The sequence below is a fragment of the Epinephelus lanceolatus genome, chromosome 9, assembly GCF_041903045.1.
Source record: "Epinephelus lanceolatus isolate andai-2023 chromosome 9, ASM4190304v1, whole genome shotgun sequence".
NCBI lineage: Eukaryota > Metazoa > Chordata > Actinopteri > Perciformes > Serranidae > Epinephelus > Epinephelus lanceolatus.
Genome location: NC_135742.1, coordinates 29,259,803 through 29,280,662, shown reverse-complemented (window position 1 = coordinate 29,280,662; position 20,860 = coordinate 29,259,803). Strand labels below are relative to the sequence as shown.

The 20,860-nt window shown below is 41.4% G+C and overlaps 1 protein-coding gene across 1 annotated transcript in view; it reads left to right on the top strand.

Moving 5' to 3' along the window:
* Positions 1–20,860, top strand: part of LOC117252005 (GDNF family receptor alpha-2-like) — a 54,110-nt gene that overhangs the window by 10,685 nt on the left and 22,565 nt on the right. The window contains exons 3-4 of the mRNA XM_033618625.2: positions 4,006–4,092; positions 16,925–17,303. Of these exons, the coding sequence (XP_033474516.1) occupies positions 4,006–4,092; positions 16,925–17,303 (466 nt within the window). The remainder of the gene's footprint in view (positions 1–4,005; positions 4,093–16,924; positions 17,304–20,860) is intronic.

Sequence of the window (20,860 nt, the reverse complement as noted above, 5' to 3'; positions counted from 1 at the left end):
AGAATGTCGCTGAAAAAAAAATCCATAGGACAGTTTCCATCACCTGAGGAGTTTAGCTTCATTGATAATGCATATGAAAAGGATGAGTGATAGCGCCTAACAGCTTCATGAAACTCCTTATGGCAAAGGGGAGGGCTGTGAATCCACTTTAAAGCAGTATTCCTCTCATGCTGCAACAAGGGAAAGGCATGCATGTCTGTCTGAGTCGTGCCGGTCATGCTCCATACTGTCAGAGCAAATGAAGTCAAACGGAGGCTTAATTACAGCGATAAGTTGTTGCCCTGTGGCTAAAAACATCTTATCACTAAACAGCTGGGAAGAATTCTCTATTATGAATGCATAATTGGGTCCAGGATGACTGTCAAAGAGCACTTTTTTTTTCCAAAGTACAACATCTCCTGCTGTGGGGTTTTTCACATCCTAAGGGTGTGTGTGATTATAGTGTGTTTTGCAATTTTATGATTCAGCACGGCTTGTAACATCCATGTAAATAAGCTTTTAATATTCATTAACTACAACTACTGTTGAGGTTCGACATTATTGTTTTATGGGATCGCCACATTATGCACCGTACAGTTGTACTTATGAAATGTAATGTGCCTTAACACTGTTTGATCCCAGGCTGATTGTGCAGTGAAGCTTCCCTGCACTGTAAGAAGCTGCCTGAACAAAATGCTCAGCAACCTCATCACAAGATGTTTTGCTTTTGGCAAAAGATAGGGCGTCCTTCATTTCCATGTTGCTCTGAACAGCACAAAGTGTTCTTGGTGTAGTGGAAGAAGCATTACACTTCTCTGTGGTGGAATATTTGCCTCTTTTTTTTTTGTTTGTTTTTTTAAAGACACAATAACTGTGTCTACAGCTGAAAAAAAGACATAGGAGGAGGGTTAAGGTGGTTGTACTCTGAGTAAGTGGTAGTCTTGAAAGGCTTCTACTGAACTCCTCGGAAGGCCTCTAAAGCACTATAGCTTTAGAGGGTAATTGTTATAATTAGACATACTGAGAGATCTTGAGTCCGGCAGCATCTTCAGTTCCTCTCTATTAACAGTGATGTGAAAACTAACTTGAACGGAGATGTGGTTGATGCAAAGGCCACAAGCAAAAAAAAAAAAAAAAAAGACAGAGCTACACTTTCAAATAAATCCATGTGCCTGAGTATCCTTCAATACACAGACAAGGAGGGAAAACAAGAAAGCCACATACAGTGCACTCAAACTTGGAGGATTTAGGTAATTTTCTCTAAGTCTCCCTGTCACCCTTTATGTGTTACTCCTCTCCGATTTTCCTCGTCTTTGTCTGTCTTTTCTCTTCTCTCCTTTGTGTCGCCGGTCTGAGTCTCCTCTGCTCTTTTTCTCTTTCCTAAACACACACACACACACACAATCCTCAACTGTGCCAGATGTCAATAGCTATATATGCTCAGAGAATGGCCAGCTGAGCTGCTCCATCTTGTTATGATTGTCAATATTGATGGAGAGGGGAGATGTAGAATGACTCTGCAGATGTACACAAGTCTGAGGTTGGTTTTCTTTACACTACGGAGAAATGATGTCAGAAAAGTCCTTTTTGTTATTCATTTTCTACTCATTTATCTAACTTGAGTCATTCCTTTTTACTATGCGCCAGAGTGGATAGCTTCCTGTGCTTTTAATGGACAGTTCAACCAGTATAACTTCAGTTTCAGTGAAGAATCAACACGTGATGTTTTCATGGCTTTTATTTTTGATTTCTGACTCTTAAGTGATGGTTAAGTATGTTCATAGGATTCATGACAAACACTGTATGTGAGGGGTGAGAACCTCAGGTGCATTAGAGACAGTTTGTGAAAATGAGTTATATATAGTGAATAAAAGCTCTTGATGTGCTCCTTCTACTGTCAAAAGGGTATTTACAGTGATGTCACCCATTGGTTTGTGGACTCCCATTTTAAAGCCTCAAGTTCGGCATTTTGGCAGTCGCCATTTTGATTTTTTGGTCCAGGAGTGACCATAATTGGATGAGAGGCTGGAGCTGTGGAGGAACGAGGGCTGGATCTCACTGAAAGACTGTAGTGACACGTCTCAAACACCCTGTCACTCAAAATAGTCCCGCTCTTAAATGTGCGCAACTTTAAGCCTTAATGGAATGTGAACAGGGAAGTTAAAAACAAAAATTCACCCCCATGCAGTTGTCATGAATGTTGAAATTAGTTGTAGAGACCAAAACAGATTTCTGTACCAGGCTGTAAACATGTTTATTTCTGTTGTAAAGTTGGGCATTGTACCATGGGTCTCTATGGGGGATTAACTCACTGCCGGATAGAGCGCTGCTCGAGTGACCGAACTCGACCCAAGTCCGAGATAGTTATAACCAAGCCCGGCCCGACCCCAACTACCTGACATAGTTATTGCTATCATGGTTACAGCTTGTCTGTTTACATGCTGCAACCACAGCAGCACAGAACAACACACACACTCAATTGGAACGTAGATAATAGACACACTGTGGCATAACCTTTTACGCAGTCTCACTCACACACTACTTTCACACATAATACCGAAAATATAATTGAATTAGAGTCTTACTGTTGTTTTCAAGTCTTTATCTTCATGAACTTTTAGTGAGTCTGCCTCCTGCCTGAAATGTGACTATTGGCCTATGTTGTGTGTTCAGGCGTTGTCACGTAAATAACAAATTCCAGCATGTCAAGTGGGCCAAACCTGAACTGAACCCGAGCAAAATTTCTGATTTGTTATCTGAACCTGGCCCAACCCATAGGGTCCCATTGGACTCGGGTCGGGTAACCACACTCTACTGCTGTAGCCAGCCTCAAGTGGCCATTCGAGGAACTGCAGTTTTTGGCACTTCCATGTTGGCTCCCATGTTGGCTTGATTCTAAATCAATCCTGAGTTAATGATCCAAACAAACCAAAAGATTTAACACTGAACACAGTGAACTATTTAGGGTGTGCAAATTTAAAAAAATAAGTGTCAAACTGTTAAGTGTATTGTCATCCACATGTAAATGAAGTTGAAGTTGAATTTTATGTTTTTGCTGTCCTTTAAAGTTGGTCAAAAGTCACTTTACGACCCTCTGGTTTTCACCCCTCGACTGTATGTACTGGTAAACACACACACACAAACACACACGCACACACACTCACACACACCCCTGACCTTCCACAATAGCCTTACCTATTATACAAGCCAACATTTTATCAGTTTGAATTGTCTTTTTGGAAAGCATTCGAGGAGGATGTTGATAAACAAAATGTACTATATCTATTGATCGGATCTACTGATTGGGCGTCCCAGCGGTGCAGTCTTGTTCCAACAGGTTTCAGATTTTCTCATTTGTAGCAGCAGGCCTCCAAACCTTCCTCACAACACCATCACTGTGTTTCTGTTGGGATCAGAATGCAAAGCTATTACACACTGGAGGGTTTGTCTCAATCACACCGAATGGCTATGAATTTTAAATGCGGGATTAGGGCCTACAGAGGAGCAGGCACATGGGAGAGACTCAGTCAGTTGAGTGCTAATTTGATTTTAATTTTTTTTTTTCTTTTTCTTTTCTTTTTTTTTTTTGACAAACTGGCAACACATTGTTAGCAGGGAAGATGCATTGCACATGCTTTAGTCCTTCAGCTGCTCCCTCTAATCAAACCACAGCAGGAACAAATACTGTCCAAAAGGAAATGATTTGATCCATATGAGAAAATAAACAACCGCTCATAGTGGGAGTCAGCTGTTGGTTAGCCAGTCCAATGCTGGCTATCATTACAGTGTACTGTTACAATTTAATCCAAAACATTCATGTAAAAAGCTTATTTATTACACTGTTTCCATCAGGAACGATGAACTGAATTTCCTCTCTGCTTTTGTGTGCTCTTTCAGGTTATTGGAGCTGGAATGCATTCCTGTTTCTGTTTTATTTGGAAATGCTCAAATGCTCTGCTCTGCTGGTAAAGTAACGTCATCCTCTTGAGTATTAATGCATTTTTGTCATCCTTGTTGTTGTTTCAGGTGGAGACATAGAAGACTCATCCCCGTACGAACCTGTAGCACCAAACCGACACCCTGATGCATTCCGCTTGGCCTCCATCTCTTCAGGTATCACAGTTTTGATCTTAACTAAACACCTGGCGGTTTATCATATGAGTGGAAATATTTATTCTAGAGAGGGTGAAACCGAGCTTCCTTTAGGATGAATAACAATGCAGTGGTCTACAGAGCCTGCGTCGATCTTTCCTCACTGGCTTCCCCCCAGTCAACTGTCCTTCGCCTTTGAATAAATTGGGTGCTTATCGTTTGATCTGTCTTGTAACATACGACGGTTGTTGTGAGCTTGTGAGCTAAACCATATACTCTCGGCGTATTACTCCACTTTTTTTTTCCAAGCTATTGATTTAGCTTTCAGTTTGATTTCCTCTTTGGTTTACTAATTAAACAGCCCAGCACTCAGCAGGGGAGCTATAGCATGCTGTTTAATTTAGTGGTTATTACCGTCATGGTATCACTAATCAATGCAGATCTTATTATAAAACACAGCCACAATGGTTAATGCAGTGCAGAGAAACAAGTTATACAATAGGTGTGATTGGACACAGGGACAGCGCCTGTCCATTGCCAGAGCCACAGGCTACAGTCACTTGAAAATTTGTTTTCTTTCATCCAGTTCTGACAGAAATTTCCGGAGGATGTTCTCTTATATATACATTTTTTCTTTTTTGCCAAAAGCAATCTACAAACACTGAAGGCAGCACATTTTCCTTTTCTTTTGGCTGATGTATCTTGCTTTGTCTTATAACTGGGAGGTACAAAAAAGACATGCTTTCTGTATAATCCCCTTAGCTTGAAATCAGCAGTGTATCACTTGTTTTTGAAAATACGCTTGTTTGATATATATTCAAAGAAGGAGAGAGTACCAGAATAAATAGAAAAAAAAACTGCAGGCTTTGATGACTTTGGAGTTTTTAGAAATGATGGCAAACTGCCTCCCCTGATTTGAGTGCATATTCATCTAGAAAGCGTTCAGGAAGCGCATTCTTCCACCAGGGCTGCAGAATCCACCAAAATTGTCATTTTAATGATAGAAAATGTTTAGAAGTTGCACCTGGATTTATGATCTGCACCAAAATATTTGTAGATATCAACAATCATGCTGTTCTGTTATCATTTTTTCAAGGCTAAGGTAAGTAAGAATCATGACCACTGAGTTATGGCTATTTTAAATATTGTCAGTAAATACTGCAAAAATAAATCAGAGTCATCTGTATAGATCTAGATAGATAAAAAATGGCATTTATTTCCCCTAACAAAACATTAAAGTAGCAGAAGACAAAATTAAAGACATTTATGCCATTGATCGATGCAGAAAAGGCGCAAAATTGGTGCATAAAATGTCACTAGAATGCAGGAAATTGTTTGCTCAAAATTTTCTGGTGGAGAACCTTTAAACCCCCTGTTTCACATGTGTCTTCCCCAATGTTGAAACAACCTACACCTTTGATCTGAGTTAAAACAATATGTGTGGCCGTCATTTAAATAAAGCTGCAGCTGCATGTATGTTAAAAAGACCTATGTTAAATAGACAATCAGTTATAATAAAAATTATGCAACATCAAAACAAAAGAAGAATATTTTCATCCTAATGTATTATGAACCAAAATTAGCTAAAAGCTGGATGACATTTGTGGCTGAAAATTAGCATAGATTTTTTAAATGTTGGAAAATCTGTGAAGTCAGAAATATGCAGAATCCAGTCCGGAAGTAATGATTAAAAACATAAAGCACTTTCTAAATGGGCACTAACCATCCACGATTTTATTGACATAGCCCACATAGTATGTTCAGTAGTTTTGAGATTCCCTGCTTACTAACAATCAAGCAAGATCAAAGTACAGATGCTCTTCTTTAGCCTAGCAGTGTACGAGCAGTGCTTTGGTAAAGCGGAGAGCGCAGTACAGTGTACCTAGACATATTAAGATACAACAGGGGACTCATTACTGCATCCATTTTGCTTCAGCTGTTTCCTCCATTCTCTCCAAGGTGAAATATTGGATTTGCTCTCTGAAATCTGTTTAGCCGCAAGCTTTCCTCATTATTTATCATTTCTGAGGACAGAGTAATTGATTGTGGCGCTGAGAGAAAACCACAGGCAAACGGATAAGTAATTACACACTTGTTTTATGAAAATACTCCTCACTTCGATTACTAAACCACACAAAAGTATTCATAATCACGTCTATAAATGTAAAACTGCACGGAGACCCGGGGAATATATGATATCTGGTTGGTTGATGAGGACAGGGGAATGTATACTCTCCAAGAGGGAAGGTAGGAAATTGAAAAATAATCTGCTACTTTAAAAGTTTTTGTCTGGGAGGTAGATAAGGGACAGAAGTTGTGATAGAAATGAAAAAGAATTATACACCACTGTATGCACTCACGCTCGGAAGTCGAAAATTAAATAGAACATATAGAGACTCAGTTTCTGCATTGCCCCAAGTGATACCTGCAAAACTATTTCACACAGACTTCTCCTTCTAATGGGACTGTGTAGTCTTAGCCACTCATGTTTTGCATATCTTCAAACTGAAAATTTGCATGCCCTATACAAACACAGACAAAAAGACAATGGGCACATTTAACCCTTTGGGGTCTGTCCCTTAAATAAGTGCAGTGGCTGCCCTTCAATAATGTATATCTATACCTAAGGATGGCTTTTTAGAAAGACTGCAATGAGGTCTGCTCATCCTGCCCTGGATTGGTTGATACTCTGCACCTGCATCAGCAGTGTTTCATCACCTCAGTGCTCAGCACAGTTGCATCCAGGGCTTACTGGAGTGTCTTTGTCAACATCAGTGGGCCTTTTTGCACTGATCTCTTTGATGTGATGGCAGCCAGGCACAGTGTGGTCTCCCGTGCCACGCCTCTCCCCACTAAAGGATAAGGGTGATAGCAGGTGTAGTTTGTGTTGTGACAAGCTGGAGTGCCTTCAGTGTCACAAAAGAAGCATATTCCCACTGTCATTTTTCTACAAGCACTGCCAGTTGGCTAACTTTGAGACGCTGTTAGAACTTACCAGGTTGTGTGAAAAACGCTTACTGTAATGTTTCTCTGATTCCCAGGCGTAGGGAATTATGTATTCAAAAGAGGAGCCCTACGAGGGTAGCAGGCTCTTGTAGACCTTTCCATATTACTGCTTTAAATGGACACACAACCCAGTTGACATGGCGCCATGGCTTTGCTGTATCAGCTGGGGGAAACTTGTTCCCCATCCCACCCAAGAAGCACAGTGTCAGATAGATTCCTCCACCTTTCAGCCGACTGTCACAAGGTCCACCTGCCCACCTTTGTACATTCTGCCTAAGCAGTCTGGTTATTGCAGGATGTTGCTCACTCGTCTGACCTGTGACTCTCCGTCGCTATGTCATGCTGTCAGTGTCAGGGCAGAGGGCACGGTTATCTGATAGATGATGAAAATGATAGATGGAAAGAGAGCAGAGGTTATATGGAGTAGAAATGTGAATAGGACAATACTGAAAGCTGACTTAAAGTGGAAGTGACCTCTGGTTACCAGCAAGTAGGAATACTGTGAAAAACACCCACAACTGGAAATGCTAAAGCCTGTATGTGAAACATGATGTCTGTTATGTGTTGTAAACCTATACAGGCAGGGATTTGTAGCAAGTCAACCTGATGGAAATCAAAGCTGCAAAATTTACATTTGATTCCAGTGATATCCTTTAAACACAACATACCATCTCGAGATTTATTGTTACTGTAACATACCTGTTACCCTGTCTCCTAGAAATTCTGTTTGTAAGTTACCAAACTGCTTTCTTAGTTACGTTATTGTGGCAACATAATTGCTGCTTGGATTATGTTCAGACACAACATTTCTTTCAGGTAACAAAACACTATAATCATGTGCCACATGGACTTTGGAAGGAGGTGGCTGGGGACGATGGTGGGCACACAAAGTGCAGGACTTTGAGTTCATGTCCAGAGTCCTGCCTAAGGTTTAGGAAACAAAAGTACTTCAGTTAAAGTAAGGGAAAGATCCTGATTTCAGTTAAATGTTAATAGTGCATGAAGGACACCCATCGCTCCACCCAAGGCCAAACTGGTAGAAAAGATTTCCGCACACTTAAATCTATGCAGTGCTTCACAAAAAAGGTAACCCTTTTTTTATTATTTTTTGTAGCTGCCTGTTTTCTTGTTTTGTTTTGTTTTTTTGAAGTACTTTTTAGTTTTTCTTTGTAATAATTTTATTTTGTGTTTTATGTGACTTGTATTTATGTTTTTGAGTTGCATATTTTTATTTTGTATTTTTGTTTTATGTTGTCTGTTTGTAACAGACGAACTGCTCATCTTAGCCAGGACACTCTTGAAAAGGAAATTTTTAATATCAGGAGGTTTTCCTAGTCAAATAAAGGTTAAATTAAAAGAATAAATAAATAAAAAAAAAAATACCCCAAAAACAATACGAGTGGGTACTGTATAGCAAGATTGCCTATTTTGGCAGGAATCAACGAAAATATGTTGTCACTGAAAGTTTTGCTGATACATTTAGTGTCAATATTTTTGCGACTTGCCAGAGACATTAATTAGCAGCATTTCCTCATTATGTGAATCGACATTAATTTGCTCAGCATTACATTTCCCTCAAAATGTGTTTGCTGTTTCAAATTAATTGTAGGCCTATAAGCCCATAATTTCTAGAAGACAGGGCTGCCGTTACGTACATCAGACGAAATGTAAGCGAAACATTGAGAAACACAGACAAGATGTGCAAATGACTTTATCACCAACATTTTCATTAGATCTTACAGTGACTGTAAAAACAAGTAAGCACGACCTCTGTTTTACAAAAACACAGACGGCATTATATGTAATCTTGAATATAGCAGAAGTTATAAGATCCATTAATACCAGCAAATTTGCCTTTCAGCCATCGCAGAGAGTGAGTTTGCGAGAGAGAAAGAGATTAGACAACTCTGGATCTTATTACCAGTGTCTCAGCTGTAGTATTATCACAGTGAAAACTGCCCCAATGGTAGAAGCAAAGGACACTGCAGCAAATTAGAGGAGTCATGTAAAATGCACTTCACAGGTGCTCTCCATTGAACCCCAGATGAGCAATAACAGTATTGAGCAGCTCAGCACAATATTCTTTTATTTTTGACCTCACTGCTGCCTGGAGTTGCCTTTTACCGCCATTTCATTAACTTATCTTGGTGGTGTTTTCTTCTTGGTATTTAAGCTCGCAACAGGTCCAATCCAGACCATTGTGATTGTATCAGCCAATCATGTATTACAGATTGGATTTTTCCCCTCAGTTACAGTGGTAATCTTGTCGAAGGAGAGACACGAAAATGTATTTTAGTCTGCTGCTACATGTTCATAAAAACACCAAAGGATAAATTCTGTAAAGTTAGCTGTCCAGCTTGAACCAAAACTCCCCCAGTATGTCTTCGCCATGGGTAAATTATGAGACAATGGGCCCCTGGAAACACACACACAGACTTTGTGGTGATTGCGCCTCTTTTTTGATGTAGTCATGTGTGTCTCTTTGGTTACTTTGTGTCTGTAGATGATTTGTGACTCTTTCGGGTAGTTTTGTGGGGGTTTTTGTGGGTAAGTGTTTGTAACTTTTGGTCGTTTTGCGTCTCTTTTTTGTTGTTTTGCCGTTTTTATAGTTTTTTTGTGTGTCCTTGAGGTCTTTTTCTGTCTTTTTTTTGGTAATTTTGTGTCTCCTTGTAGTCACTTTGTGCCTTTTTTTGCACGTTTTATTCCATTTTTAGGGTTACTTTGTGTCTATTTGTAGTTATTTTGTGTCTCTTTGTAGTTTCTTTGTGTTTTTTTGATGTCTCTACCAGGTCACAACATGTTAATTTGGTTGAGATTTTACAAGTGACGGCCAGGGGGTCTCTGACACTTTGGGCCCAGGGCCTGTGCCCAGTAGGCCCATCTGATAATACATCTCTTCATTTGACACTGAGGGACATTTCCAGTAGGAGTATTGTCTTCAGGGGAAAGCTTGGGTACATTTAGCCTTGCAAAAAGAAACACACGTATGTAACTTTTTGCAGCTTGAAAAATCTTCAAATGACAGGGAGTGCTGAGTGAGTCTTTCCCAGAGGAAATCTATTGATAATAAGTTCTCTACCCAAAAACCCCTTCAGTTGCTGTAAGAATTGGGCATATTAAGTAATAATAATGCATATTTTCCCTGTTCTAATCAGATTGGACCAACCACCATGGGGAAACTAACAAAATCAAACAGAAGGATGAAGCATGGAGATGCTACAGGGAGGCACATTTGTCTTGTTTACAGCCCCACACCTGCCAGTGACAGACACCTCCTCACCCCACCAAGTTTAGTTGGTTCAGAAAATGAATCACATTTGGTGCCTGATGTGGTGCTACTAGTTTGTTTGATGCATGCAGAAATCGTTTGTTGATAAAGAGGAGTGCTGCAACTTATCTTCTGTATTAATCAGTTAGTTGTTTGGTCTTTGAAATATGAGGAAATGTGAAAATTGCTAAACAGAACTCTCCAGAGTGCAAGATGATGTATTCAATGGCTTGTTTTTGTCAGACTGTCCAAAACTTTGTTTGTCACAATTTAAAAGCTAGATTTTTAGGTAGGTTTAGGTATGTGTTTGTTTGAGAAAAAAACATGGTTGGGTAGTTATGCAGGCTAGATCTAGCAAAGTTAAATTACATAGCTTAGGTTTCGGGAGATGGATCTAAATCACACGGTATTCAAACAAAGTATTCCAACTAAAAATTAGTGTAGAAAAAAAAATCAGATTAGATATAATTTTGATTCAGTTCTTGAATTCTTTTGAATGATCAAGTTTGTCGTTGTTGTTGCTTTGACTTTAATATATATTTTGATATTTGAGATCTTATTTTCAGATTACTGTGTTTTCAGCCCTTATTTTCAGATTCAGACCTTTTTTCACTTTGAGGTCTTTTGTCACTGTCAGATTGCGTTTTTTCAGTTTCAGGATTTTAGCCTTGATTTGGCATGGGGGGCATGGCATCTGCTGAGTGGGATGTGAAATTATGAGTTACAGCACAACAAATAAGGCTGAGAAATGGGAAAGACACATGGTGACGATGTATGTAAAAATAAGTCAGTTATTGGTTTCACATGGTCCTGAACCCTGGTCTCCTGGGGGAAAGTCCTGTGTTTTTTGACCCTTTCAACACCCCAACCTGCCTCCTTATGTGCTTTATACTACTTCCTTCTTCACTCCCATCGGCACATTGGTCATGTGATTCAAGCCTTCCTGATCGCTTTGGTTATACATGATATACTGGCTCACGATTATGTGGTTTCTATACGAATTGTGGTGCATTACTTTTCGTAGGTGTATGTGCAAACAATACATGACCACAGCCTGTGTTTTTTGCCTGGATGCAGAGCCCCACGACAGAGCTCTGTCCATGCTCATAGCGTAACGTTGCACAACCATTGTTTTCTTGGTTTCATGGCAGAGTTGGTGTGCAGCACGAGTCAATAGCCCTCGACTCCAATCAATAAGACATCATGTATGAAGGATGTGGAAGAGAAACCTTCCCCCACAATGCACCAGGACCCCTATCAAAGCCCAAATGAATTCCATATTACGAACAGCATGCAAAGATATCATTAACTGTAATTGTTAATATGCCCCACGTAAAATGTATTCTGTTCTCTTGACCCAGCACTGAGCTAATTAACTTATTAGGAGCAGAGGGCGGCGTAGAATCCTGCACTCAGAGGTCCCTCCAGGAATTAAGTTTAACATCCCTTAGTTAGACCTTCTAACTCTCAGCACTAAGCCTCTCACCTCTCAGCTCTCAGCTCAGTGTGCCCACCATCCAATTAAATCCAGAAAGCTGTTTCTACAGCTGGGGAAAAAAGGACCAGTGCAACAGGCGTGCTCAGCATGCTGTTGAAATGTTTGACATTTTTACATTGTCTCATAACAATTACTATTACTTAGGCAAACACTAAGATCTTTTTTTAGCATGCATACGGTTTTTGGGCTTCTGAATATATCTGTGCCTGTGTTTGTTTGTGCAAGCTTGGCTTTGTGCATTCCTGTGATAGTGCCAGTGTATTTATAATACTTTGTTTATATGCTTCATTATTCTGTGTTTTCTAATCAGTTTACCCTTAGCCGAGCCTTAGCTTGTCTCTCTGTGGGTCAGTAATGAGAGCTGTTGTTCGAAGCTCACTTATCTGAGAACCTTTGTCATAGTCAACGTTTTTTCGGGTTTTTTTTTTTTTCCCTCTAACAAGTTTAAATTAAACAGCAGTGAATAATCCACAGGACATGTTGCTTGTTTCAGTTTGTTAGTATTTTTAGTTTTTAGTACTTGCGCCGTTAATGAACAAGAAAGCAGATTATCGACATTGTGTATGCTCACAAGACTTAAATATCCTTTTAGATTATTTTCAATACATTATGCATTATTGCCAGTGATGGTTGAAGGAGCTAAACAGTATGCATATTAAGACTGAGGGGGCCACTGAGGACGCTCAAGCTTTGAATATCACCAGAGGAAGCTGAAACTTGAAGGCAGATGCTCATAAACAGCTCAAGTATTTAGAAGTGTGTTTACAATGATTTAAAATTCCTTTGGACCCCCCCTCCCACCTACGCACACAAGCATTTATTCTCACATACAAATATTTAGTCATCTCTCATCACTTCCATCTCCCCTCACTCTCTCTCCCTCTCATCTGCACGCCGCTTCATTTCGCAGCAATAATATCATGCTCGGAGGTGAAATTCAGCTGATCCCTGAGAATAGAGGACTTCATGAACTCTGCCGGTCTGCCTCTGATGACGTCTATATGTCGAACTCGCTCAGTAAGGCTTAGGGAAATGATTTTGTAGATCTAGTGTACCCTCTTACACACCTCTGGAAACCCCCCAGCGACACAGTGTACAGAGCTAATGACTGATGAGCCCTTTGACATGGAAATGCTTGACATGCTCCTCAGGGTCCGAACTAAAGACTTCCCTAACAAGCTCTCGCACGCTCACCCAGGGCCGTATTAAATCCAAACTTTGGCACCTTTCCTAATTACTGAGAACAGACCCGAAGCCAAGAGCCTCTTCCTAACCTGGGCTGAACTCCCCTCTGCAGCGCAGCGTCCCTTGAGTATGGGATGATATATGAAATGCAGAATTCAAATTAGGCTGACAGAGAGCAATTACTGGGGAAAGAAGATCCCTTACTCTTTGAGAAAAAAACCCCATCAAAATCCAGATACAGTATACGTGAACGTTTTATCCACGTCCACTCATTCAAACATGCTCCGTCCACCTCCCTCACCTTTCTCTTTCTCGTTATTATCCCTCTTTCTCTTCTCTCTCCAGAACATACGCCTTGTGTAATTTTCTGTTTCTCTCCGTCTGTCTTTCTATAGGTGTCTCCTATCTCCCATTCTACCTCTTTCTCGTTATTCCTTCCCCTCTCTTCCTCTCTCTCCCGTGTGTGTTATATGTGCGGGAAGAATAGACGGTTATTTCCACTACATTGCCATCAGTGGGGTCTAATTTATGATACCCATAGAGTAGAGAGCCCTATTAAAAGCCTATTTACAGTCAAACGGCGGGATCACCAAAAGCAATGGCGATGCTTTAACTGTTGTTGACATCGACTAAACAGTTATGAGATCGCATTTTCCGAGGCACACGAGGCAGTTTTCAGTAAACAACAGAAGACCATTTGAAACTCTTTTTGTGAATCCCTGTTTTGTATTCCCTGAATTCATTTGAAGAAAAAAAAATCTCCGCAAACATTCATATTAGTTTATTTTGCAGCCAACAGGTGCTGAGATTTAATGGGAAAAACGTTATTTATGACTTCTGCTGCACTTAGTGACACTGATGTGCTGTGTTTATGACATCCATTAATCAATCAGTGCAGCCACCCGCCCATCTATCTGTTCATTCATTCAGTCAGTGCCTCGCTTGCTCATGAATGCATAGTACAACAGTCAGCAAGGTATAAGTTGATAGATTCGTGTAAACTATTGTGATGCTGTGAGCTGTTGATTGCACTGCTGATGGGCAGGGTTAATTATTCCGAGCAAGAGTTGCACATCTCTCCTGAATGAGACTGGATTAATTGAAAGCTCTCCAACATGTCTGCGTAAGTGGCTGTCCAATCTGTGAGTCTGCGTCCCCTCATTTCATCTCTCTATCTGTCATGATCAGCTGCTGCAATCAACTGCTCAAGTCTCCTCTCCCCTCTTAAAGCTTTTTCCATTTTTATACGTCTCATATCATTAGCTTATCAACCCCTTTCTCCTCGCATTATGGTGGAATATGTTTGCTGAAAACCTTCATTGTAATGCACTTGGAAAATCAATTATAACTCTGTAACACAATACTGCACATTTCCCCTCCCATCTCCACTTCTTTGCTTCCTTTCTCTTCTCCACCCGCTCTTGCCGTCATCCTGTTTGTGTGTAAGCACGTCAGAGCCATCAAGCGGGCTTTGTGTCTTATGCTCGCCCCAGGACATCTTTTTGGGTTGAGCACCAAATTCAATCTCAGCTCCCCAATCAGAGGTAGTAAAAACCCGTCCATCGCTGCAGCCTCAAAAGCGGCTTCAGCCCTGCTTGGTCAGATAAATCTTAGTAGCTCATCCTTCTCCTATTTTCTTTTCATCCTGGACCCCCCCAGTGGCCCACATTAGAGCCTGCAGATGGCCAGGGGAGATTTAGGAGCTGCAATCCATCAATGTAATGTAGCCTGAACCACTGGACAGCAGCCCCGCTAACCTCTCCTCCAGCTGGACCGTTCTGCCCCCGTTCAGGCCCGCTTCAGCCAAGCTTAGCCCACTTTAGTGCAACTTTGGCCCTGCTTCGGCCTCTTCATGCCCAGTGCCAAGAGTCAGCTCTCTTCTTGAGTCTCATTGTAATCACAGCTTAGCCAAGCCGCTCCCTCCTGATGAGGTCGACTAATTGTCTCACATCCTGCCTTTAAGGTCTGATGTTTGTTACTGTCGCATAAGTGAATCTGAGATGTGATCTGAGCGCAATTCTGTCTGCCTTTCCAGTCACTTACACTAACAAGACTGAGTTTGCTCTGCTGCCAGACATCTGCTGTGGATCGTTTATCCTCTCCCCTCAGAGAGTGCGAGGATAAACAAGTTTCAATTGATGATACAGTTATGTCTTATTCTAATAAGAGTCATGAAAGTTAACGCTCTTATTATTTGAATGAAAAAGGAAAGGTTCTCCCTGGTGACCTGTGACAAACACCGAAAAACAGACAGCACCTATATCTGTTGAACTCAGGACATGGCTCTGCCTGTTTATCAGAGCAACGGCTACATTTAACCTTGATACATCTAAATGAAAGCCCTGGTTAACGGAAAGCTAGTTTAAGTGTGCTTTCGCTCTCTCTGTAGTGAAGTTTCGATATTCTTCTGCTATCCTTCAGTGGCAGCCAGTTTGGATTTATCTGACGTGATCTGAAACACACAAAATCATTAATTTTGGTGGTTTGCTTATTTTTTATCCCTCCCACCGTTGTGATGTGATGTGTTCTATGTATCCCCATTTCTAGGATTTATAACAGGAGATGCACCACTTGGAAACAACACAGCATCTCCAGCACAGCCCTCTAAAATAAATGGTCTTCTTCCTGCTCCAGGCCGTCTGATAGACACAGAGTGAGATTGGTTCTGTTGAATAAGAGATGAATCTCTCTGGGTGTCACCATGCCGCTACGACCTCTGAAATATCATTATCTACAGGGGAGGGAGGTTAACTTCTCTAATATAGCCTGAATACAAGAGAGGGGTGCCACAAGTGAACATGATCCTGCTTTATTACTGGTATATCTCAGAGAAAGGTGTGTTTTTTTACTGCCACTGTGGTATGTGCAGTATCTCAGAACACCCAGATACACCTAATGACATAATCTGTTTTTCACAAATATGATGTGCAGCCTGAGGGGTAATTGCAATGTTTCAGTTTGTGATTATGCTGAGGAATATATATAAAGGGAACTTAATCTTGTACTTGAACCATCCAAACGAGTGGATCTTACAGCACAGCATGTACTACAGCATGGAGTCTTTGCCAAGTCCTTGAGCTTAGTATTTTTTTGGGCAGATGTTACAGTATTTAGTGTTGTTTTCTACTGACCAATATTCACACGAATAAGCATTTTTGTCAATATTTTCCCAAGGACTCCCGTCTACATTTACATTAGTTCCATAATTGAAACATCTTCTTTACCTGGTTTTATCTAGATTTACTTACATTATACGTCAAATAACAAAAGCATTGTAATGAGTGTTATATGTATGGAAACTGACTTGCCACGACAGCTTAATAATGCACTAATATTATAATCACATCATAGTATTACCTGGAAATGAATAATTTATTAACATCCAATTTGGAATCATCGCTTAATTCATTCATATTTCACTCAAGGTCTGAAACAGACTGAATCAATAATTCAGTTAGAGTGGATGCGGGCTAGCTGCAGGCATCCCTCCTGTGGCTTACTGTTGGGTGATACTGAAGAGTCTCCTTCACTGTTCAAGTCTAACATTTGCAATGAACTCCCCGACGGGTAGAGATGCAAGGATTATTGTTGTATTTGTTGATCGTACTTTGCAGCTGAGCCGACCGCAAACTATATCAGACTGATGATGTTGAGTCAGAGGATCAATGGAAAGATTTTTATCCATCTTTTGTGATTGTATGTGATCCAGGTTGTGTTTGCTGAAATACTAACAATCACAAAAAGCATTAGAAATTCAAACTATTCATGTCTCTTTGGAAATACATATAATAAGACAAAGGACTATTTCAAGTGTATCTGCTATGTCTGACACTTCTTTTTCCTTTCAGGTTGACTGAAGTCACTGAGTTCTTTCTCTTCTTTGTGTTCTCTGTCAGGAATGCTCACAGCGGCCCCAAAAGGTTTCCACTGTCTTGATGCAGAGAGAAACTGCAACCCCTGTCTTGACGCGGCCAAAGCCTGCAACCTCAACGGTAGCTGCAAGAGGCAACGCTCCGCCTACATCGCTACCTGCAGCAAGGAGGACCCCAACAAGGGTGAAGCGTGCAGCAAGAAGCGCTGCCATAAAGCACTAAGGTTGTTCCTGGACCGTGTGCCCCCTGAGTACAGCCACCGGCTGCTCTTCTGCCCCTGCCAGAGTGAGGGCTGCGCCGAACGACGCAGGCAGACAATCGTGCCCGATTGCTCCTATAAAGATAAGGAGAAACCCAACTGTCTGGAGCTACGGAGGGTCTGCCGCCAGGACGCTCTCTGCAGGTGAAGGAAAAGGAAATGGTTGGGGGTGGGAGGCTTTGGTACACAAAGGGCAAAGAAAGAGTGTCCTGTATATGTATGTGTAGTGTAGGGGTAGAGGTAGGTAGGGAAGACAGGGCAGACTTTGATTTTATGTGCATGCATGTTTGTGGTTTTGTTGGTTGATGGACGGAATTAAGTGCTGTGTGCATGAGATGAGCTCCGGCCAAACGCATCTCAAGATTCATTAGCATCTTCTTATATTCATGGAAAATGAGAAAAAAGAAAATTGAATCCTTGTGTTAGAGAGAGTTCCTGTTTGACGGCAATTTCCTCCCTCCCGTGGCATCCTAAAGTTGTATATTTCTCTGCTGTAACTTTGCCAGTGAAGTAATTAGACTTTCGGGGAAGCTGTGGCTATTAGACGCGGGATGAAGATGTGAGGCTAAGTTGAAGGGACAACGCTCAATTAAGCTGAACAAAACATTAGTGGATCACGTTGGCTGCATGGGGCCTCTATTGGATTCAAGCGGCCGGATTCAATTCACACCTACCCAGCCGTGACATGTTTCCTTGTGTTAGTGCTGCTGAGAGCAGGTAAAACACAGCGGTTGTACTATCAGCCAAATCAGCTGTCAAGATCTTTCCCCCCCAGAACCACATGTGCTGTGTCTGGCCATCACATCCAGCTGGATGAGGAGGACGTACTCTGTGTTCATTAGTCTAATAGCATAAAAAATGTGGGACATTTGAATAATTCTAAGCATTTAAAAGCTCATTAATGAGCCTAATGGAGTTCGACCAAGTGTTAGACCCTTGAAAGCTCACTACTAAAAATAATACTCACGATGTGTGAATTATAAGAATGGGAAACTTTTGGCTACTTTTTCATGTCTCGGTGTGACAGATGATTAGGCAGCTGATACGATTCAGTGACAAGCAGTGACGGGTCTTGACTGAGTTTGTGGGTTTAATGCTCCAAGTAGCTGTCCAACCTCAGCAGTCATGGGCGATGATTGCACACTTCCTGGTTCGTTAGTTGCAGTAACTGCCTGAAAATTAGACACCAGCCACTTCTTCAGAGAAGAACTTTCAATTATTGTCAGTGTTTGCTTTAATGTGACAGGTTTGGATTTGAATCCAGTTTGAATTTGGTGAATTTGTGGCAGACATAATAACCATCAGTCATTCAACTCCTATTTTGTGCACTAAAATGAATATGTCTCACAATATGAGTCATAAAAAGCACTAATCTAAGTGTGAAAACATCTTGTACCACTTTTATATTATTTGTTGTTTTGCTCTCGGATAAAACCAGAATTATTTGCTTCTGTAAAAAGCTAGAATGATTTACAGTCACATGAAATTCAAATTAGTCTTGCTATGCCACGCACAACGATTCTGTGTAAGAAGTATATCTGTGGTGCGTCACATTCATCCCGTTTCTATAGAAGTAGCAGCCTCTGAGGCTGAGCATTAATGGCAAAAACCCAATTCCTCTCCACCAACACTAAATCCAACCAGCATGCTTCTAAAGTAGGGAAACTCTATCGCCTCCTCTCCGATTTATGATTGTCTTGATAATTACCTGCTTGCCTGCATTGTGTAATCTGTTTTCAGGCTGAGCTGCTTTCTCTGACCTTTAGGCCCCCAGGTGTCTGCTGTGCACCTCCTTATTGAGAAAGATGAAACAGAACGTTAAAGCTCATTATCTGTGGCTGCGTAATGCCCTGCTGAGGTCAACAGCTCGATGAGCACGCACACACACGTACAGTGCGGACACACGCTGGCCCGCAGACCAAGAACCATTCAGCACACACACACAGACTCACACACTCCCACACAACCACTTTGAGCCTGAACGTGACTCTAATAATCTACTGTTTGGGTGGTGAATTCTCCTGCAGTGAATAAGTGCTGCCATGCAAGAGAGTGTCACTACGATTCAATTAAACTGAGATGTCATTGGTCAGTGCTGGGCTGACAATGTTCTCTGACTGGTGATTTTATCCTGCCTTGGGGGGGTGTTCACAATGAACACCATCCTGTGAGACATTCGTAACGCGTCCTCTGTCTGTGTCTTTGTCCTCTGTCTGTCTCAGTGTCCTCCGTCTGGTACATGATGTCAGGCATCATCACAGGACAGCTGTATGTCCTCAAAGACCTTGGCAACACTGACTTATTATTCTGTTTGATTTGATAATTTATAGAGATGTTGCATTACCCAACGCGTTATGTTCTTAATTTGTTCTGCACCTTCAGTGTGCTGTACAAACAAATTGAATTTAAAATGTATTTGTCGTGCTAATGGAGACAAAGTCCACAGATTAGCGTTTGTTTTGTGCAGCCTCGGAGAGAAATGCAATTGAGCATCCCTAGAAAGAGCCCTTCCAAAACTTTTTAAACACTGAAGTCACAGCACACTCAAGTACAACACCAGAGGAAACTTTCCTTGGCTCTGTTTTTCCCCATCACAGAGATGTGTTGATAAAAGCAGAGGAAGATCATTCAACGACAGGCCTGTCTCCCCCGGGGGACGCCTGCCTGACTCCAAACAGGGGATACACAGCTAGCCCAAGCCTATTTCATTTTAACACAAGGGACCGATCGAGAGAGGAGGGAATGAGAGGAGGAAGAGAGGGAAGGAGAGATAATGAGACAGAGAGAGAGAGAGAGAAAGAGCGGGGAGGAGAAGAGGAGGGAGGGTCGCAGAATTGATCCGGGCCGTAAAGCTACTGCAGCGGGTTGGAGGTCAGTGGTTTGGTCACACAGCTATGGATCTCTGCAGCAGACTCTGCAGGCCATCTCAAAGACAAGCTTAGCTCGCTGCAACATACTCTGATGAAGAAAGGGTCACGGCTCAAAACACACCCAAGCCAAAACGGATTTAAAAATGTATACTCACCTAGTTCATTATTCATTTTAGACTTTGAAAGGCCAGCAGTTCCTTGCTGTAAACCAGGAAAAATGCCTTGAAATACTTTCTTTTTTGAGTTTTACCTTGAGCACATTGGATGCCAGATTGGCTGTGATTTCACCTTTGGAGACTGTTCAGATTGTTCCAGGTGGAGCCCAGAGCTCAATCAAAGAAAAAATAAATATTTGAAAGGATTTCAAATATATAATTTTGGCTTGGGCTTAGGTGGCATATTGCACTGGAATACTTCATTCCCTCACTGGTCTCTGTGGAGGCAATTGTTGACATACTCTAGAGAGCTAGGGTCTGTGGATGGACGGAGAACAAGCATTATATGTTGCAGCTCTTGTTTCTTACATTTGGTTGTACTTCTGCTGCAGTTATTGCGTTATTTCCTTCCATAATCCTGCACAAGCTGAGAAAAAAACACAGATGTACGACAGACAACAAAACCGTGTTTGTTGCTGTTTTGGTGTTCTGCTCACTTCCTCTCCTCTCAGCTTCTCCACTCTGTGTTCTCACCATCCCTCCAATGGATCCAACATCTATTCACATGGGACTGCTGAGTCCACAGAGTGACAATAGGGCTATATTTGGAAGTGCTGTTTTGGATAGCGAGAGCATGTGTGTGTGCATGTATTCGAGCAGATAAACTCCCTATCTG